General features: G+C 39.3%; 3 protein-coding genes across 7 annotated transcripts; 2 read left to right on the top strand and 1 right to left on the bottom strand.

Moving 5' to 3' along the window:
* Positions 1–4,555, top strand: LOC135617838 (large ribosomal subunit protein uL18-like). Of its 2 annotated transcripts, none has more exons than XM_065118510.1 (9): positions 1–150; positions 1,500–1,569; positions 1,647–1,738; positions 1,834–1,960; positions 2,035–2,114; positions 2,196–2,312; positions 3,507–3,641; positions 4,015–4,184; positions 4,278–4,555. In XM_065118510.1, the coding sequence occupies exons 1-9, from the start codon at positions 148–150 to the stop codon at positions 4,390–4,392; spliced, it is 909 nt and encodes a 302-aa protein (XP_064974582.1). In that variant the 5' UTR covers positions 1–147; the 3' UTR covers positions 4,393–4,555. The 2 variants fall into 2 exon arrangements, with proteins under 2 accessions (XP_064974582.1, XP_064974583.1); XM_065118511.1 differs by lacking the exon at positions 1–150 and adding an exon at positions 520–544.
* A 337-nt stretch (positions 4,556–4,892) lies between these two features.
* Positions 4,893–10,240, top strand: LOC103992664 (uncharacterized). 4 transcript variants are annotated; one of them, XM_065118508.1, is made up of 6 exons: positions 4,893–5,147; positions 5,249–5,960; positions 6,251–7,368; positions 9,368–9,485; positions 9,601–9,736; positions 9,840–10,240. In XM_065118508.1, the coding sequence occupies exons 2-4, from the start codon at positions 5,594–5,596 to the stop codon at positions 9,437–9,439; spliced, it is 1,557 nt and encodes a 518-aa protein (XP_064974580.1). In that variant the 5' UTR covers positions 4,893–5,147; positions 5,249–5,593; the 3' UTR covers positions 9,440–9,485; positions 9,601–9,736; positions 9,840–10,240. The 4 variants fall into 4 exon arrangements, with proteins under 4 accessions (XP_064974580.1, XP_064974581.1, XP_009410736.2 ...); XM_065118509.1 differs by adding an exon at positions 9,210–9,280 and having other exon boundaries at positions 4,893–5,960; XM_009412461.3 differs by having other exon boundaries at positions 4,894–5,960; positions 9,656–9,736.
* On the bottom strand, positions 10,189–15,535 carry LOC103992665 (ribonuclease 2). Its single transcript, XM_009412463.3, has 9 exons — positions 15,275–15,535; positions 14,986–15,014; positions 12,625–12,698; positions 12,410–12,511; positions 12,297–12,300; positions 11,166–11,257; positions 10,639–10,800; positions 10,455–10,554; positions 10,189–10,367 (listed from the first exon to the last, which is right to left on the bottom strand). The coding sequence occupies exons 1-9, from the start codon at positions 15,463–15,465 to the stop codon at positions 10,309–10,311; spliced, it is 813 nt and encodes a 270-aa protein (XP_009410738.2). The 5' UTR covers positions 15,466–15,535; the 3' UTR covers positions 10,189–10,308.
* Positions 15,536–16,963: the final 1,428 nt, after the last annotated feature.

The following is a 16,963-nucleotide window of genomic DNA, read 5'->3' as shown; positions in this document are numbered from 1 at the left end:
ATCTCGGGCGTCGGATCTTGGGATCCGCTAGACGCGGGTAGCTTCTAGGGTTGCTAATGAACCCAAAAGGCGACCTCCCTATAAACCCTTCGCTCCGCTTCGACGCCGCGAGCACACCCGCAGCAGCGAGGGAGGAGTGCGGTTGGGATGGTGAGATGGCCTCAACTCTTCTTCCACTTTGTCTACGGTCATGGATCTACTCACCTAGAATCGATCTCAATCCTTTCGATCTACCTTCGTCGCTATTTCTCCCTAGATCCGTGACTTTGTTCCGAACATTGGAGATCTCGAACGGGAACTATTTGGCTATTTTTCTTCGATGCGTTAGCAGTCCCCACATCGCGATCGGTTGTAGGGCTTTCAGTAGTTCATTGGCCATTTGTATTTGCTTGTGCAATTGCGTCTACTTTGTGCGTCAGGCTGCTGGATGGCTATCTCTGTCGCTCCCATCTCTTAGCTTTACTGATCGTAATGCGCTTTCTTGGATTATAAGTCTCGAAACTTTTTGGGGGAAGAGCTTGGTCTATGTTGTTCATTTACTATGGTACAGTTCCGTAGTCTATTTTCTCTTACAAGTGAGCCTCTATGGTCCTCTGTATGGCATGTTTTGTCTCTGCATTTGTATTTGGATGGATGCAAGCGATTGCTGTTTTAATCTTTGGCCCTTTCTTCACAAGATATGGTTGATTTTGATTATTTATGATTCCTGTTCTGGTTATACCAGTAAAGCGCTGGGTGACTTTCGTAGGTGATGGATATACTAAAAATTGTTTATGAATAGTGAAGTTCAGTTCAAATTTGCTATGAATTTTCTTTTTAATATCTCATATGGCTACTTTTTATATACTGTATTCTATTCGGTTGTTAGGCATCGAAAAATTATTTCTCGTGATTCTAGTAAAAACTTGTGGTGTTCTCTGCTATGTGTATCACCATAATTAGTTTGTAGGAATCATGGTTGTTATGTTTATACAAAGCTTACTATACCACTATTGGCTCTTTTTTGACCTGTGAGCCATAAGCTTTTGAAACTCCGCACCACAGCTACCACAGTAAATTGTTCTGTTTCTTTTTTTTGCCTATTCGATGATGAACTGCTGTTATCATTGCTAATTTTTTTTGTCATAGAAGGCAAATCCAAGTTTATGGTAGCTTCATAGTTTTACTTATTTATCTTGTTGGTGAAAAAAAAAAAAGATTGCGAGCAGTTTTCTTATACTGCAAGATGCAAGAGGTTATATTGTAGGATTTAACCCCTAACTTCATGTCTTGTTGTCTCAATATATTCTTTCATTTACCTTTTGATTTCACTAGGTTTTCTATATTTTTATTCCTCATCTTCTGTTACTTGGACTTCTAGGTTGTTTGATATTCTCTTTATAGTTTTAAATAGTTTTACTGGTTTTTACATAATTCTGGTTGAATTATTTAATGTTTTGTTTGTTAGTGAAGGGCTTTAAATCTGTTAACTGAGTACAACAATATTTTTAATTTTTCAGGCCTTCGTCAAAAGTCAGAAGACCAAGGCTTACTTCAAGCGTTATCAAGTTAAGTACAAGAGAAGAAGAGGTATTATTTTATATTCCTATATTTTTTGCTTATCAGACTGCTGTTGGTTAGTTAATATATATTTCTCGAGTGTGCAGTGGGGAAAACTGATTATCGTGCAAGGATCAGGCTTATTAACCAGGACAAGAACAAATACAACACACCTAAATACCGATTTGTTGTTCGATTTGTATCCTAGGAAGTTGTTGCTAATATTTCTTTTTGCCTTTTCTTAAACTTATCAGTGGCAATTTTTGTTTGATGCTTAATAAGATATGTGGCTAGACTAACAAAGATATTGCTGCACAAATAATATCTGCAAGCATTGCTGGTGATCTGGTTCTTGCATCTGCATATGCTCATGAACTCCCCCACTATGGGCTTGAAGCTGGTCTTACTAATTATGCTGCAGGTAATTCTCTACTGGCTTGTTTCTTGTTTAAGAATGTACTTTATTGGTGAAAAATCATTTTTGCTGCTGGTTAGCCTATTGCACTGGACTTCTCTTGGCACGACGCGTTCTGAAGATGCTTGAAATGGATGAAGAATACCAGGGAAATGTAGAGGTACTACTTCTGTATTTTATGGTGATATCGTTTTGCCACTTTTGATGGACATCTTCTGCATAACTTGTATGTCTTTGTCAGGCCACTGGAGAGGACTTTTCTGTTGAACCTGGTGAGAGCAGAAGGCCATTTCATGCTCTACTTGATGTTGGCCTTCTGAGGACAACAACAGGCAACCGAGTATTTGGTGCTCTTAAGGTATATTGCTTTTTCAATGTTAAGTTCTTTTAGCTTTAGTATTTTGTAAATTTTAACGTGCTTTTAAGCTTCTAAACTTCTGTTTTTTTTCCTACCATAGGATGCTTCTTTGCTTTGATAACTCAATTGTTCATAGACTTGAGTGCTGCATGTGACATTATGTCCATCTATCTGTTTTGTTTGATACAATTCTGTTGTGTGACTTGACTCTCCTCTCTTGTTTTACATCTGTGAAGCTGTGGTCATGGTCAATGTTTTAGTTGTGAGCCAAGACTCTATTGAAGGTTTCAAAACCTAAATATTAAGGCCATGGTTTCCATAAGTTGAAGCCTTGAACCCCTTGGGCCTCTTGTCTGGTTAAGAGGAGTTGCTGCTGCTGCCCCTTCTTAGCCATGGTTTTTTTTTTGGGATTCTTAAACCCTTCCTTGCAGCCTCCTTTTTGTACTCCCTAGGTTTTGTTGATAGTTTCTTGATAAATTTCTTGCAAGTACTTAAATATAGATACCCATGAATTGGTCACTTTTCTTCATCAGCATGAATTTCTTGTCCAATGTGGCTGATATACACTGAAGCATAATCCTTGGTAGCAATGATGCTGATATTGATTGGGCACCGTTGCAAAACTGGGTGACTTTATATGATAACTGATCACATAGGTGAATTTGAAGTCTGTCTTGTTGCTGCAATGTGATTAAAATCTGCACTGCAGTCCTGTGCATGTTCAAATCAGTTACTTATAACCTATTTGGGATTTGTATTTCACCTACTTGTGTTACCATAATTTTCTTGGTACCATGGCCAGCATATGTACAATTGGAACTATTTCCACTTTGTTTTCATTGTATGAAAAATATCATTATGTGCTTCTTCTTTTATGTCCATCAAGAATAAGTCTTACCTTGCTTTTGCTTTGGCCTCTTCAATGCATATGATGTTCCATGATATGTTCTTGCTTCCTATTCATTTTCATTCAATTCTTAGCATGACAAATTGGAAGCAAATGCATGACATATGTTGTCAATTATTTTTGTGTCTTCATCTTTATTTGGCTTGGGATTTATTCACAGTGCCAATAAGTTTCCAAAAGTATGTGACTTTTGGTTCCTCTTCTTTTTCTTTTATAGTAATTTTCTACTGTTAGTGATTGATAGGTGATACTAATATCTTATGGATTCATTGTATTTGTGAATGTAGGGAGCATTGGATGGTGGACTTGATATCCCTCATAGTGACAAGAGGTTTGCAGGTTTTAAGAAGGATGAGAAACAACTTGATGCAGAGGTTCACAGGAAATACATCTTTGGTGGTCATGTTGCTTCATACATGAAGGTTGGATACTTTTCGCTGCCCTGTTACTTTTGCCTGTGAATTTAAATTAATGTGATACTCATGCTAATACTATCAACTCACTACATGCATACACATATAGACAAACAAACATATTACTAAGTTATGTATATGTATCGATGCGTGTCACACATGCCCAGGCATCCATGTGTACACACAAACACTCTCTCTCTCTCTTCGTTCGTTCAGGAGATATGGTTCATTCTTGGAAACATATCTACTGGTCCTTGTTTATTCTCTCTGCATTTCTAAAATTTTTAAATGTGTTGCTTCGAAGCATATTACAGATTCTCAGTGGATGTTTTATCATTGGTGATTGTTGCTTATCTTGACCTTTTATTCCTTCCTCTCTTAGACATTAACGGAGGATGAGCCAGAAAAGTACCAGGCACACTTCAGTGAATATATCAAGAAAGGAATTGATCCTGATGACATGGAAGAGATGTACAAGAAAGTTCATGCTGCCATTCGTGCAGATCCAACAGCAGTGAAATCCACAAAACCACCACCAAAGGAGCATAAGCGGTAGACACTAACTAGTCACATTCGGTTAACAAAATATCATCGTTGTTTGGACACACACAACTTCATCCTGATCAATTTGGGTTGCTTTTGCAGATATAACCTGAAGAAGCTCACTTACGAGGAAAGGAAGGCTAAACTTATTGAACGATTGAACGCCCTTAATGCATCTGCCGGTGCTGATTCTGACGATGACGAGGAAGATGACTAGTGAACATTTTTTTTTTTTTATTGAAGTGCTATCTTTGTATCGTAGCTGCGGTCATCCATACTCGTCTTGTTGCATACGACTCTCTGGTGTTGAGCGAAGTTTTGTTGGTTTAATCCACATTCCCCCGAACGTACAATTGACAATCGGACTCTAATTTGGTTTAGTATGTTGTTGTCGGAAATTGTCAACCTTGAAAACTATTTTCTGTGCTGTGGGATGATCGCTGGTTCCATTTTATGCTGCTTCTTGGTTTCGGTATCGTATCCTTGCAGATACTCCAACAGCTGCTGGGTTGATCTCATGGCATACGAACGCTGCGATTGAGGGGATTCGACTCGGGTCGTCGTACGGTCAGTTCCCATCGGGATCTAACCAACAGTTAATTATGATCATCATGAATCTGATGCGCGCATCTAGACGTGTTTAGACGGCTGTGATTGCAGATATGCGATTCGGACAAGAAATTCTTTTTCTGGTTTATTGACGCGTCGGAGGCACATGAGCACCGCCTCCCTCCTCTCCCCCCGCCTTCCCCTTCCCCTTCCCCTTCCCTTTCTTTCCTCCGTTCTTTATATCTCCGTTGAATACTTATCTCCCCCTTCCTCCACGGCGTGAGCATAGTTTTGGTTGGGTTCCTGATCTGGCGATGCTTCGATTGTTCTTTCAGAAGCCACCGCTGCTGCCATCCGCCATCCCGAATTTCGTTTTCTCCCTTCTTTCTGCCTCCCTCGAGAAGACTCTACTTGAAACTTGAGGTTTTGGTCTCCCTTCTGTTCCCCCTTTCCTCCGCGCCGCGAATTTCTTCATTGGGTTCAAGAAATTGGAGTTCCTGATCTGGTGATGCTTCGATTTGCAGAATCCACCGCCGCTGCCATCCGCCACCTCGGAGCTCCGTTCCTCTCTTCTTGTTACCTCCGTCCAACAGATTCTACTTGAAACTTGAGGTTTAGGTCCCCCTTCCTCCATTAGGGTACGGCAAAAACTTCTTCGTAGGGTTCAAGAAATCGAAGGTTCTTGCAGGAGCCTCCGCCGCCATCCGCCTTCGCGGAGTTCCTTTTTTCCCTTATTTCTACCTCCCTCCAAAAGATTCTACTTGAAACTTGAGGTCTTCGTTCCCCTTCATACCCCCACTTCTCCGTTAGGGCACGCCAAGAACTTCTTTCTTTGTTGGGTTCAAGAAATCGGAGTTCCTGATCTGGCGATGCTTCGATTGTTCTTGCAGAAGCCACCGCCGCCACCATCGGACGGTGACGATGGCGTTGGTGGGGGTAACAGAGACGCCGTGGAGGCGACGCTCTCTCTCCTCCGGAACATCGAGTCGGTTCTTTGGTCAGTTATCTCCTCCTGCGGCCGGTACGAGGCCCGCCTCTGGCTCTGCAACACCGTCTCCTCTATCCACTCCATCGCCGCAAGGGACCAGCTCCACCTATTCATGGAGCTCCTCAGATCCGAGCGGTCCAAGCTGGATGTGGCTCCTCGGCTTCTGCAGATGATCTTTGAGAAGCGGCCACAGAAGGCTGGGCGTATCCTCGCGAAGCGGTGCTACTTGCTGGAGAAGTTCTTTCAAGGTAATTGTTACCTGTATCTGGTGATCTCACATTTTGTTTCATCTTTGTCATAAAATTCACTTCTTGTTCGGGTTATATAGTGCATTCATGTAATAAATGGACTACGGTGGTATTCTCATAGGCACAAAATATTGACTTTGGGATATTTTGTCTGATTAAAATAACAATCTGGTACTGCACTGACTTTTATCTCATTGGCTTATATTTGATAGCAGTTATGATAAATCTGATATTGGTGTCTGATTTACTCTTGTCTGATTTACTCTTGTATGCGGTTTTACAATGCACAGGAAACCCGAGGCGCATCTTCCTCTGGTTTGATAATTTCGCTGGCGTCGGTGAATCAGGTCATCAAAAAGGAGCTAGGGCACTGTCCCTGTATGCTTTTGCAAATCGGGATGTTTGCTGGGAGGAGCTTGAGTGGAAGGGAAAGCATGGGCAATCACCTGCGGTTGTTGCCACAAAGCCTCATTACTTCCAGGATCTGGATATTCTGCAGACCATAGAGAATTTTCTTGAGTATGTTCCTCATTTTTGGTCCTCCAGTGAACTTGCAGAGTCAGTTAAAGATGGTGAGATCCTGAAGCTTGATTCCAAATATTTTGTAGAACAGTTTGTAGGATTGATGTACAAAGAAGATTTAGAAGATATATGGGCAGCAATTGAAGAGTTTATACTGGAGGAGAATTTCTCCTCACTTTCACAAAATCTTCTCATTCTGCTTGATGAAGATAGGCTCCTATTGTTCTTGAAATCCATCAGAAAATGCATTCGTTTGAGTGGTCAGTGCCAGGATTTTGGATACCCATCTTGTTGGTTCGAGAATCTTTTGGCAACATGCGATGACCAAATATCTCTTGATGAACTTCTCTTATTAAATGCTGTTATTGGTAAGGGCAGGCAGCTTCTACGTCTTTTGGCTGATGAAGAACATGAGGAAGAGAAGGGAAAGGTAGACACAATTTTGAAATCCAAAGTGACCCTTAGTGACGCAGACCATTGGGCTCTTATAAAAGAATGTGTAAATATGAAGCAGCAGGTGGCTATAAAAGTGGTTGGGCAGCTGTCTTGGGTTCTTCACTATTTGTTGGCGAGAGAATGCATGACAGCACAATCATGGGAAATTCTATTTAAAACTAATGGAATACATTTTCAGAAGGCTGATGACTATTCTTTGATACAAGCTGATGGAATTAGAGAATCTAATCTTGATAGTGATGTTGAAGGTTGGGTAAGTGGTGGTAAAAAAAAGTGTAGGAGGGACAGGAAGAAAAGGAGGAAAAAGTATCATCGTGATTATAACAGTTCGGATGAGATTGAGATTGAACAAACCAACGCATGGCAAGGTTTGCAGGCAGGAAGGAGTTGGTTTCTTTCAACAGATGGCTTTTCTTGTGCATGGAATATTGTATGTATATTTAACTTTCTTTCATTTAAATAGAGTAGGCTTTATCAATGTTATCTTCAATCCACAATGATATATTAGACAGTTTGCTGCTAACACTGTTTAGTCCTTCATGGTTTCCGGACAGTTTTCAAATTTATAGTTAGTGGAATTCAAATTGTGCGTTATCAGATTATAGTGAAGTTGGTTCAAACTCTCATGACTTGACAAAATCATAACATGTAAAATTTTCATTTGAGGCTTCAGAAATTTTATTTAGTTACTCTTAACAGTCAGTATTATGTTCAGTTTGCCTTATGATGCCATACCTTACGGGAAAAGTAGATCTGAAAGCATATCTGAAGTCATGTGTTTCTGGTTTGTTATTTTTTCTTTGTGTTTTCCCCTCATGAATTAGTGGGCAATGCTTTTGAATAACTTTCTTTTGAACCTTATTTTAATAAATTGTAGTCGCATTTTATAGAACCCTCAAACATTTGGAACCATCCTGGAATCATTGTGGTTGTTTGTCTATGCCTGATGTTGTTTTCCACCTATCCCATGTTAGATACACACATTCAATTGTATTTTCCTTGATTCTTGCCTAATCTTTGAGGCTGATGAGGGGCGATTGTTGATCATCCTTGATGAAATGAAAACTAGTTTGTGGGTTGAAATTCCTGATTAGCAAACTGGATGTTAGGTGGAGAGTGGCATGTGGCATGTGGCTTATCATAGAAATGGAGAAACTGATGCAGGAGATGGAGAGAGATTATGTTAAACGCATGAAAAGATACAATTTATCTTGGAACACAGAATAGAGCTTCTGATTCCATCCTTTCTTTTAATTTGATCAAACCCTGAGTTGTGCCTATAGTCCCATTTGTAGAATTCCACGGAGATGAGAGACATGAAACCTCGGGGGCCTCTTGTTCCAGCTTTCGCACAACAGCTGCTGACTCGTGTTTCTCTGCCAATAGGGTCTTGTTTGATAAAGATTGGTTTCTTGTTCTATCTTCCCCTCCTTTCAAAGGCAGAGTTGCTTTCCTTGCTTTATTCAGCCTTCCGGTCTAATCCAATGTCCAACAGGGTTGCACACTTTTCTATCATGTGCAGGATTCCTTTTTTGAAGTTGAATCCTATCTGTAGAACCTTCCAAATCAGTGCAGCTGCTGTCCTGGCAAATTTTGAAGTTGATTGCCTGCTGACCTAGCACTGGAAGGTCATCCGGATCCCATGTTTTGGCAAGTTGGCCTATCGCTAGGGTTGACCCATGGTATAATACTTTACAAGGCTGATTACAATGCCATTCTGGCCAGCCTAGGAAAACATGCAGCCAGACATAATTGGGGTGTCTAATTTGGGTTAAGAGTGGTATCTTCTCATGCTTCCTTATTTTTGCATCACAATCATTCTACTGCCTTGATCATACCAAAACTCTTATTGTGTTTTATCCTCTTATTTCACATGCAATATCTGGTGAATCACCAACAATTATAATATTACGTATTCTGCTCAAGATGTCATGGTTATTGCATAATTTTTTCTTGTCTGATTACTCAGAAGCCCATATTATGTTCTTTTTCATTTTGGTGTCATGTGAAATAGCTAAATAATTGATAATTGTGAAATAGTTTTCCATCATGACCATTTCGATACCTTGATCAAATAATTTTTAAATAATTGATAATTGTTAAATATTTTTTTGCTTGGATTATTCAATGCAATATTACCTATTTGGTATAGAATACAGTATAAACAGATCAACAGAGCAATTATGGTGTGTGTTATTTGCTGTCGATATATATAATTTGATTCGAGCTATCAATATATTTGGTCCATTGCAAGTTACTTTTGTTTTATAGTTTTGTATACGCAGATCCATCCTTTGAAGGTTCACAGTTTTGATGTTAATTTTGACCAATCATCAAAAGAGGTCTTATGTTATTGTTGATCTTTGTTTGAATTTTGCATTTCATTGTTTTCATGTTTATCTTATTTTTGGTTTATGCTTGTCATGCAGGCTGATTTGCCTGAGCATCTCTCTAGGCACTGCTTTAAAACCTGGACGAAGTGGATTTACTCCAAGTGTTGATCTTCCAGTGTTAAAAATCAAAATTTAGATGTTGGGTTACAAAGTGGTAAATGACTACTTCGATTTGACATTGTTACATCATCATGCCCTTTCTCATACTCGATAGAGATTCTTTTCTTTCTTGGTTCCTTTCTTCCTACAGCTATAGATTTATTTTGCAGGTCAATTTTGGCAAGCAGCGAGCGGCATTCACGGACTGTCAATTTTGTTATGCAGGTGATTTGCTTTGCGCTGAGTCCGTCTGTCATTTAAATTCAACGATGACGGTGTTCATGTACTGTCAATTTCGGTATGCAGGTGATTTGCTTTGCGCTGAGTCCATTTGTCATTTAAATTGGTTAAATCTCTAGACTACATACTCTTCGGGTATTCCCCGTAACATCTCGTTATTTGTATTCAGGTCGAAGATAATCATCTACGTGGGGGATGGGAATTTGGTCATTTGGAATCCTTCTGACAAATGACCGGTGTTTTTGCATTCATCTCCTTGCCCTAAAAAGATAAGATCCGCTGAAATGGAATGCTTTACTTGGAATGACCGGTGTTTTTGCATTCATTTGGAATGCTTTACTGGCTTCTAGCGGGTTTGTACGTTCATTATTTCGAGGGCTATACAACCATTGTGTGTGCCTACTCATCCTCCAAAACAACATGCAGAAAGTTTAAAGGTGCATGGCATGCTGCTGGGTTGTGCCACAACAGCCTCTCCATATTTTTTTTTGCCGTTGCAGAGTGGGGACTTCGAATACTTCAAGCAAAATGAGTCTTTCAATATTATCAGTATTTGAACATTTTATATCATATGCGCCTTTCATATCGCATTATAGTTCCAACTTTCTTCCTATGTGAAAAATATACATACATACCCTCTAAGCCACAGTGAGTGCGTCAAATTCTTCCAACGTCATTTTACTGCTATCAGCAAGCCCTGCGAATTGAATCAAAGGGCAAACGAGTTAGATATGGCCTATGGTCGATCGTACAAAGCTGATATAAGAAGAAATTGTTGGCACACCAAGAGGAGTATATGTTGGTAAGGTTATGTATCGAGGGCAGGAGTTCCTCGAGTGTGGCATGCCATTCAAGATGTCAGACCCGGTCACACAGTCCCTAGGCTGAAAAAGGTATCAACAAAGAAGACAATTTATCTAAATATATATGTGGTAGGTAGGTAAACACGGTTTGCCATGCGTACGTACCTTATAATCCTTGTAAAAGCACAATCTGAGTTCTTCCAGTGAACCATGCTTGCAGACCAGCAATGGTGTTGCTCCAAAGGCCCTTTTAATGGTGGCTACAACATCCCCTAATGGATATTTTTCTCCGTTGGTTGCCAGAATACCAGCATTATTAAGAACCTCCTGCCAAAGCAAACGTACCACTTACTAAACAAATTTCCATAGCATATATTTCAAGTAAAAGTTCCTTAAGAAAGGGCTTGTGACGAGCGGGATGTTTGCCAAACTAGGTGCAGGCCAAAGTGTGATTTACCAAAATAAAGATAATTTTGTTATTTCAACTTTAGACAGCATATTTTGAAAATAATGAAAAAGGAGAATAAGTAACATAATTATGACTTCTGATATATGTAAAAAAAAAGAAACAAATGGAAGAAAAAAAAAATCCAGTACACAAATTTGTTTAATTTTATATAAAATGTAAGTAAAAAAAAAAACATTTCGATCTCATGATGCAGTTGTGTTTTTACAAGATCCCACATACTTACCGTCATGTTGTTTTTGAAGTACAAACCAAGAGCTGTGGAGAAGTAGCTGTATTCATCCTGTATTATGGGGTAGGAACAAGTCCCATGTTTCTCTGCAAACCAAATGCATATGGAAGAATGAAAGAATTGTAGATAATATACAAAAACCATTTTGTCAACCACAAATTATAATGTTAGATCATATAGAAAAGCCAAATCATGTTTTCATTTATGGTAAGGTTATGTACATTGATCCTCTCCAAATTCGCATTTCTCGACTGCCCTTTTCCACCCTAGTTTCTTTTAGCTTTCTTCACATGCAGTTTCAAGCATTAGAACCTAGTGAATCTGAAGATCTGACCCTAGAATTGCAGAAGTTAGCTCTTGATTTCTCTAAAAGGATTGGCAATTGTGCCCTCATTGTAGAAATTAATGGCTGCAAGCAAAACAACGAATAATGACCTTGGACTAGAGTGATCTTATGAAATTTATTCCATTTTAATTTAGATACTAACTGTTCTTTACATAACTTCTATAATGTATTATAGAGGCATAGGTTTAGCCATAAAAACAACCTCTCTGCTTGAGATAAACTAAGTAAATTTATCTTCTCCTGACCTTCCATTGGTCAAAGCCTCTGGACCACTCTTGCAACACATGTATTAAGCCAATATCGGTCCTAGCTTAATACTAGTATGGGATGCTTGACTTGGAACCAACTGGAAGTGGTTAGGATCCAAAGTTTTTGTACAGCTTGGCCTCATTTACCCAGCACATTGACCCAACCCAAATGTACATTTTGGCCAAGCTGCAATTTTAATGGGCTATCCAAATCTTTATATCGCCACCGAGAAACTTCTCTTGAAAATTAATCTTTTTTAATCCCACCTCATAATTGCAGTTTTCCGTATATTATTTTTGTTTCCCAGTACCTCCGTTTTTTTGTGTAGTTTTAAAGTAATACCATCCAGAGATAGGAAAGAGCATATAACTCTCTGACAATTTGGTTTAAATTGCATGTATTCGAAATATATATATATATATATATATATATATATATATATGCAACAATATTTGTATTATTTTCTTCCCTAGTAAGGAAGTTGGTCTATGATAACAAAGGTTAAAGAAGAAAGAAAGTAAGGATCTTACCCCACTGTCCAGATCCAAACATGAATAAGCACATGCAGAAAAAAAAGGGATATAGGTTATACATTGTAAAAATTAGCAAGAATCAATTACAAATTCCAGAAAATAGCTCCTACCTCATGTGCCCAAAACAATCCCTTTCCACCGAAGCAAAGAGATGAAGAACTGCAGTATAAGGATGGCCAATACTTCTCAAGAGTTGGTAACAACGAGGTAATCTGTGTTATCGGAACAAAAAGATAAACTATGATACATACAGCTAAATCCAAATAGAGGAAGAGAAATACTGGCTCTAAAATACAGAATATCAACAATCAGTGAATCTAAGCACCTTTTTTATATCAAAATCAGAGTGGCTGCAACATGCCGGCCAGCTCCCATCATTATAGTCAGTCCACAGTCCGTCTGTCATAGGGTTTAAAATAACAAACTAGTCCAAATTACATGAAATGCAAAATTACTTCATAATAATAATACAATATAACAATTCCTTGTGTTGCTTCATAAGTCGAAGCAAAAGTTGTGTTTCTGTATCTTTTTGTGCATATGAAATATGCGGAAGAATACGATAAGAACCATATTTCACAATTGAAATGATAACTGCAAGGTTGGGTCTCTTTTTCTGATCAGGAATGGATTAATCAATATCTTAGTCATCTAAGGCATGACAATCATTACAATATTAAAAATCATTTAAAAACTGATAATTGTGATGTTAAATAAAGAAATGATCAGTTTTTGGTCATAAATATCAAAGTTATTTGACCACATAATTGTAATAGGGCATTGCAATATTCGTGCATAGGACAAAGAGATTATGAAAGAAGACTAGTATAATTGTTGTAATGACCATATCCTGATACACCCTATGAACATACTTGGGCAGTCTATACTGAAGAGAGTAGGTTATCATGATTGACTGGTCAGAAATATTTAAATAAAAATTTTGCCTGATCAACTCTAATTATTATCTCCATCCTACTGATCACAAGCCATGCATTTTCCTTCTCCCTCCTTATCTTCTCAATTAAACTAAACTACCATTTAGTAGTAGATATACAATGCCAGCCTCATGAACAAAAAGGAAATCTTTATAATTTGCATCTCAATTTTAATAATAAAACAACATCTAATTTAGTCACCAGCCCTCCCATGGAATAGATATTCACAATGCTTCTACCATCAATAATGGTAACTTATAAATAATTCAGCCAAAGCCATTGAGATTCCATCCAAAACTCGGACCTAACTTCTTTCCTAAGGATATCTCATTTTAGCAATAAGCTCCAAAAATTTGAAGCAAAACAACATAAATTCATAATAACAGAAACTTTGTCCTAAGAAACCCCATCAGCAATCTACAATGGTTTGGCTAACATCTTCCACAAAGAAAACGGAGGCTTAGTGCATGAGGTTCCATCCAACTAGGGTGTAGGAAAGGTCAATATATGCAACAGAATATATTTTCAGTCACAATAAACTGCAAGTTGTGGATGATAAAAAATTCAAGTGGTTTCTGATGTCCAAAATATAGTTGTTACCAGAGGTTCACCATGAACCAGATAGATGTCAGTGGGGCAACATAAATCACCAGGCTCTATCAGCTTGCCTCGTATGCTCATTAACCTTAACAATGGCACTTGGAAAAAGTGCGCAACAACCTCTGTCCAACAAAGATAGCAGAGGCTAGGTGAAGTACAGGAGATTGACATGGTCAAACATCCTGATGTATCAAGGAATCCAGAATACATTGCGAGCAGGAAAACCAAGGATGATAACTTGATTTTTTGACTATTAGAACTTTAGAAACAATCTTTTTATTCCCAGGTTTAATATAAACTATATTAATCCTTTCATGCCATCTGGTTCTAATAACATTAGAAGCAACAAAATCTTCCACCCCCAATAATTCAAAGTCCATTATGTCATTATATCTGATCATGTGTACTTTGATTTTCCTCCACAGATCCAGTAAACTCTAACTTCAATGGATACATGTAAAAGTCCTTTTCTATAAACCAGGTATACTTTAAATTCATCAGAGGAGATGACCAGAATAACCCTCGGTCTCCAAGATGGGTCTATTTGTTTTGAAGAGAGTCAAGCTGACGTGCAGGAGCAATGAACATTTGTTGGGTATTCTGGCTAAGTTCATTACTCCATGGGATGGACAGATCCTACATCCTAAATTGAGGAACAATCATGCATCCCTAAAGAGAGATTCATGGTTATAAGGAACTTCACATATTACATCATCTACCGAGCATCTAATCTTGAATGACTGCACAAGTAAGACAGTAGTATTTTCACCATATTCACCTCATTAAGCCCCCTTCAGAACAAAGATCTACTTCAAATTGTCCTACAAACAGACAAGAGGGGAAAAAAGGTATAAAGATAGTGGAAATTTAAACACTCATTGGCCTCTTCCAGCTGCATTAGAAGTCATCGAGCAGATTTCATTTCATTCTTGCAACATTTCTCAATTAATGACCGAAAGCAATTCGTGACAGCTTCCTACATGATAGTATTAGCTCATCCTCGTCATGCACCAGACACCATCAGAAATAATTTGGAGGTTGATGAGTGAACAAAGGCTAAACCCTTCGTTCGATTACCAAAAGAAGAAACACTCAAGAAATCAAGAAGGAAGACTAATGAACGAAAGTCACCAAGAGAAGCAAATACTTACGGATCGTAAACTCGGGCAAAGGGTTTGATCTGCAAAATCAAGATAAAGATGCAATCAGCGCAATATTCTTCCCGTCTTTCAAACATGAAACAGAATAAAGAATTCGACATAAAGAAATAATCTAATCTGGACGGCAACAAGATCAAGAAACCCCAACAGATCAAGATGGCGGCGAAAACACAAACAATCAAGGATCATAGCATGATCGATCGAACTCTCAAACCAAGAATTGGAAAGAAAGGCCAAATCGGCCGATCAATTCTCAAAGAGGGATAACCGAATGGATCACCTGCAGCAGGCGTTGGAGGAGCAGCAATGGTGGGTGGCCTGGCAGATGGTGCCCGGCCACAGCAGCGCCAGCACGAAGTAATCGAACTCCCGTTGCCCCGTTGCCACGACACTGCGGAAAGAAGGGAGGGGAAGCGAAAGCGAGCAGACGAGGACGAAGAGGAGACCGAGAAGCCTCAACACACACGCCATCGCCTCTCTCTCTCTCTCTGTCTCTCGTCTTTCTCCCAATGGTTCGACGGCTGATTGGGCTTCCCCTAATACGGGAATTAGTTATAATAGATCAGAACAGAAGAAAGCTCCAATAGACTTGCGGTATAGTTGTGTGTTACCTAACATACCTGCTTCGTGATTAGAAGAAGGCGCGGGGCCCAAACGAAAGCCGCGTACGAAGAGAGGTAGATGACGACTATCTACTGTACCAAACAATCGAATAGAAAGTGCCCCGAGAATAAAGACGCATTTTAGTTTCTCCGAAAATATACCTGCTTTATGATTGGACGAAGTCCGATGGGCCCGGTTATGACGCGGCTTCTTTCCGTGGCAACGCGTGTTACCTCGGAGACATACTTTCTTAAGTTTTGTTGCTGATGTACCTGCTTTGTGATTGGACGAAGCCGACGAGACAGATGGGCCCCAGTTATCACTCAGTGTCTTCTTCCCAGTACGAGTAGACTATGACCGTCCGCCCTGCACCATAACAATCGAAAGCAAAGATGCGATCAGATACCCGTTCCATACCTACTTTTATATCGGAAGAAACAGCAGGGTCCCGGTGGGCTCCACTCATGACGCAGCTTCTTCCCAAGGTAGGTAGGTTGTCGGAAATAGTATATTTTCCCCCAATTACTATCTAATATATAACACTAAATATCTAATAAAGATTTTGATTAGATGATCAATAACCTCATCTGAACTTATGATATGCTTTCATACCATTATAAATATATTTTTATTGGATGAACGATAATCCATAAAACTTAAATCACCTGAAAATTATCTAATATATTTACAAGCTTTAATAAGGGAAGTCAACTTGTAGTTTTGAAGTTTGGGGCCATCATAGAACAACAAGACCGGCAAGAATCCTGTGGAGATGAAATGAATCAAACAGGTGTAAGATGATAAGAACCAGTTCCTGCATGCAGCAGAGCATATAACCTTATCCTACCTAATAAAGAACAGGGTGTGCTTGCATCCAAAAAATGTAATCTTTTTTTTTTCTAGCTAGCTCTAAATCATCTCCATTAATAAGACATATTTTGGATTCCAACCACGTCATGATCCACATTACATCACACCCACGCCAAGTCAGTATGAGGGGCGCTCCCTCACGTCGAGCCGAGACCCGTATAGGGAGACACCCCCGCGGTAAGTCCTGTCTCGGAAAGCTTAGGATAACATCGTATGACACCGTTCCGTACATACCAGGCAATGGTCGAACAACGATACCATCTCGTCGCTCGAGGATCAGTCGCCATGCTAAATTCACGTATGATCGATCCTCGCGCAACCGTATAAAAGCCCATGACCGACATCTATCTAGGAGATAGAAAAAAGGAGAGGCAAAAGCAACCATTAACTTAATCTACGAGGGGCCAAAATCGAAAACCCCCCGACGAAGGCCTTTGTGCAGGAGCTCGACCACCCCCCGGAGTCTCCGCCATCTCGACCGAGAGATACCTTGACA

This window comes from Musa acuminata, chromosome BXJ2-7, assembly GCF_036884655.1.
Source record: "Musa acuminata AAA Group cultivar baxijiao chromosome BXJ2-7, Cavendish_Baxijiao_AAA, whole genome shotgun sequence".
Taxonomy (NCBI): domain Eukaryota; kingdom Viridiplantae; phylum Streptophyta; class Magnoliopsida; order Zingiberales; family Musaceae; genus Musa; species Musa acuminata.
The sequence above is the reverse complement of the archived record's forward strand: the minus strand, read 5'-3'. Positions and strand labels throughout refer to the sequence as shown.

Bases quoted from the DNA above. Each gene is read 5' to 3' on its own strand.
- LOC103992664 (XM_065118508.1), top strand. From the start codon at position 5,594: ATGCTTCGATTGTTCTTGCAGAAGCCACCGCCGCCACCATCGGACGGT. The intron at 5,961-6,250 runs GTAATTGTTACC...TACAATGCACAG, and splicing joins GCTGGAGAAGTTCTTTCAAG to GAAACCCGAGGCGCATCTTC. The intron at 7,369-9,367 runs GTATGTATATTT...CTTGTCATGCAG, and splicing joins TTTCTTGTGCATGGAATATT to GCTGATTTGCCTGAGCATCT.
- LOC103992665 (XM_009412463.3), bottom strand. From the start codon at position 15,465: ATGGCGTGTGTGTTGAGGCTTCTCGGTCTCCTCTTCGTCCTCGTCTGC. The intron at 12,512-12,624 runs GTGCTTAGATTC...CCGATAACACAG, and splicing joins CTGATTTTGATATAAAAAAG to ATTACCTCGTTGTTACCAAC. The intron at 10,368-10,454 runs GTGTGCCAACAA...TTCAATTCGCAG, and splicing joins ACCAACATATACTCCTCTTG to GGCTTGCTGATAGCAGTAAA.
- LOC135617838 (XM_065118510.1), top strand. The intron at 1,739-1,833 runs GTATCCTAGGAA...ATATGTGGCTAG, and splicing joins ACCGATTTGTTGTTCGATTT to ACTAACAAAGATATTGCTGC. The intron at 4,185-4,277 runs GTAGACACTAAC...TTGCTTTTGCAG, and splicing joins CCACCAAAGGAGCATAAGCG to ATATAACCTGAAGAAGCTCA.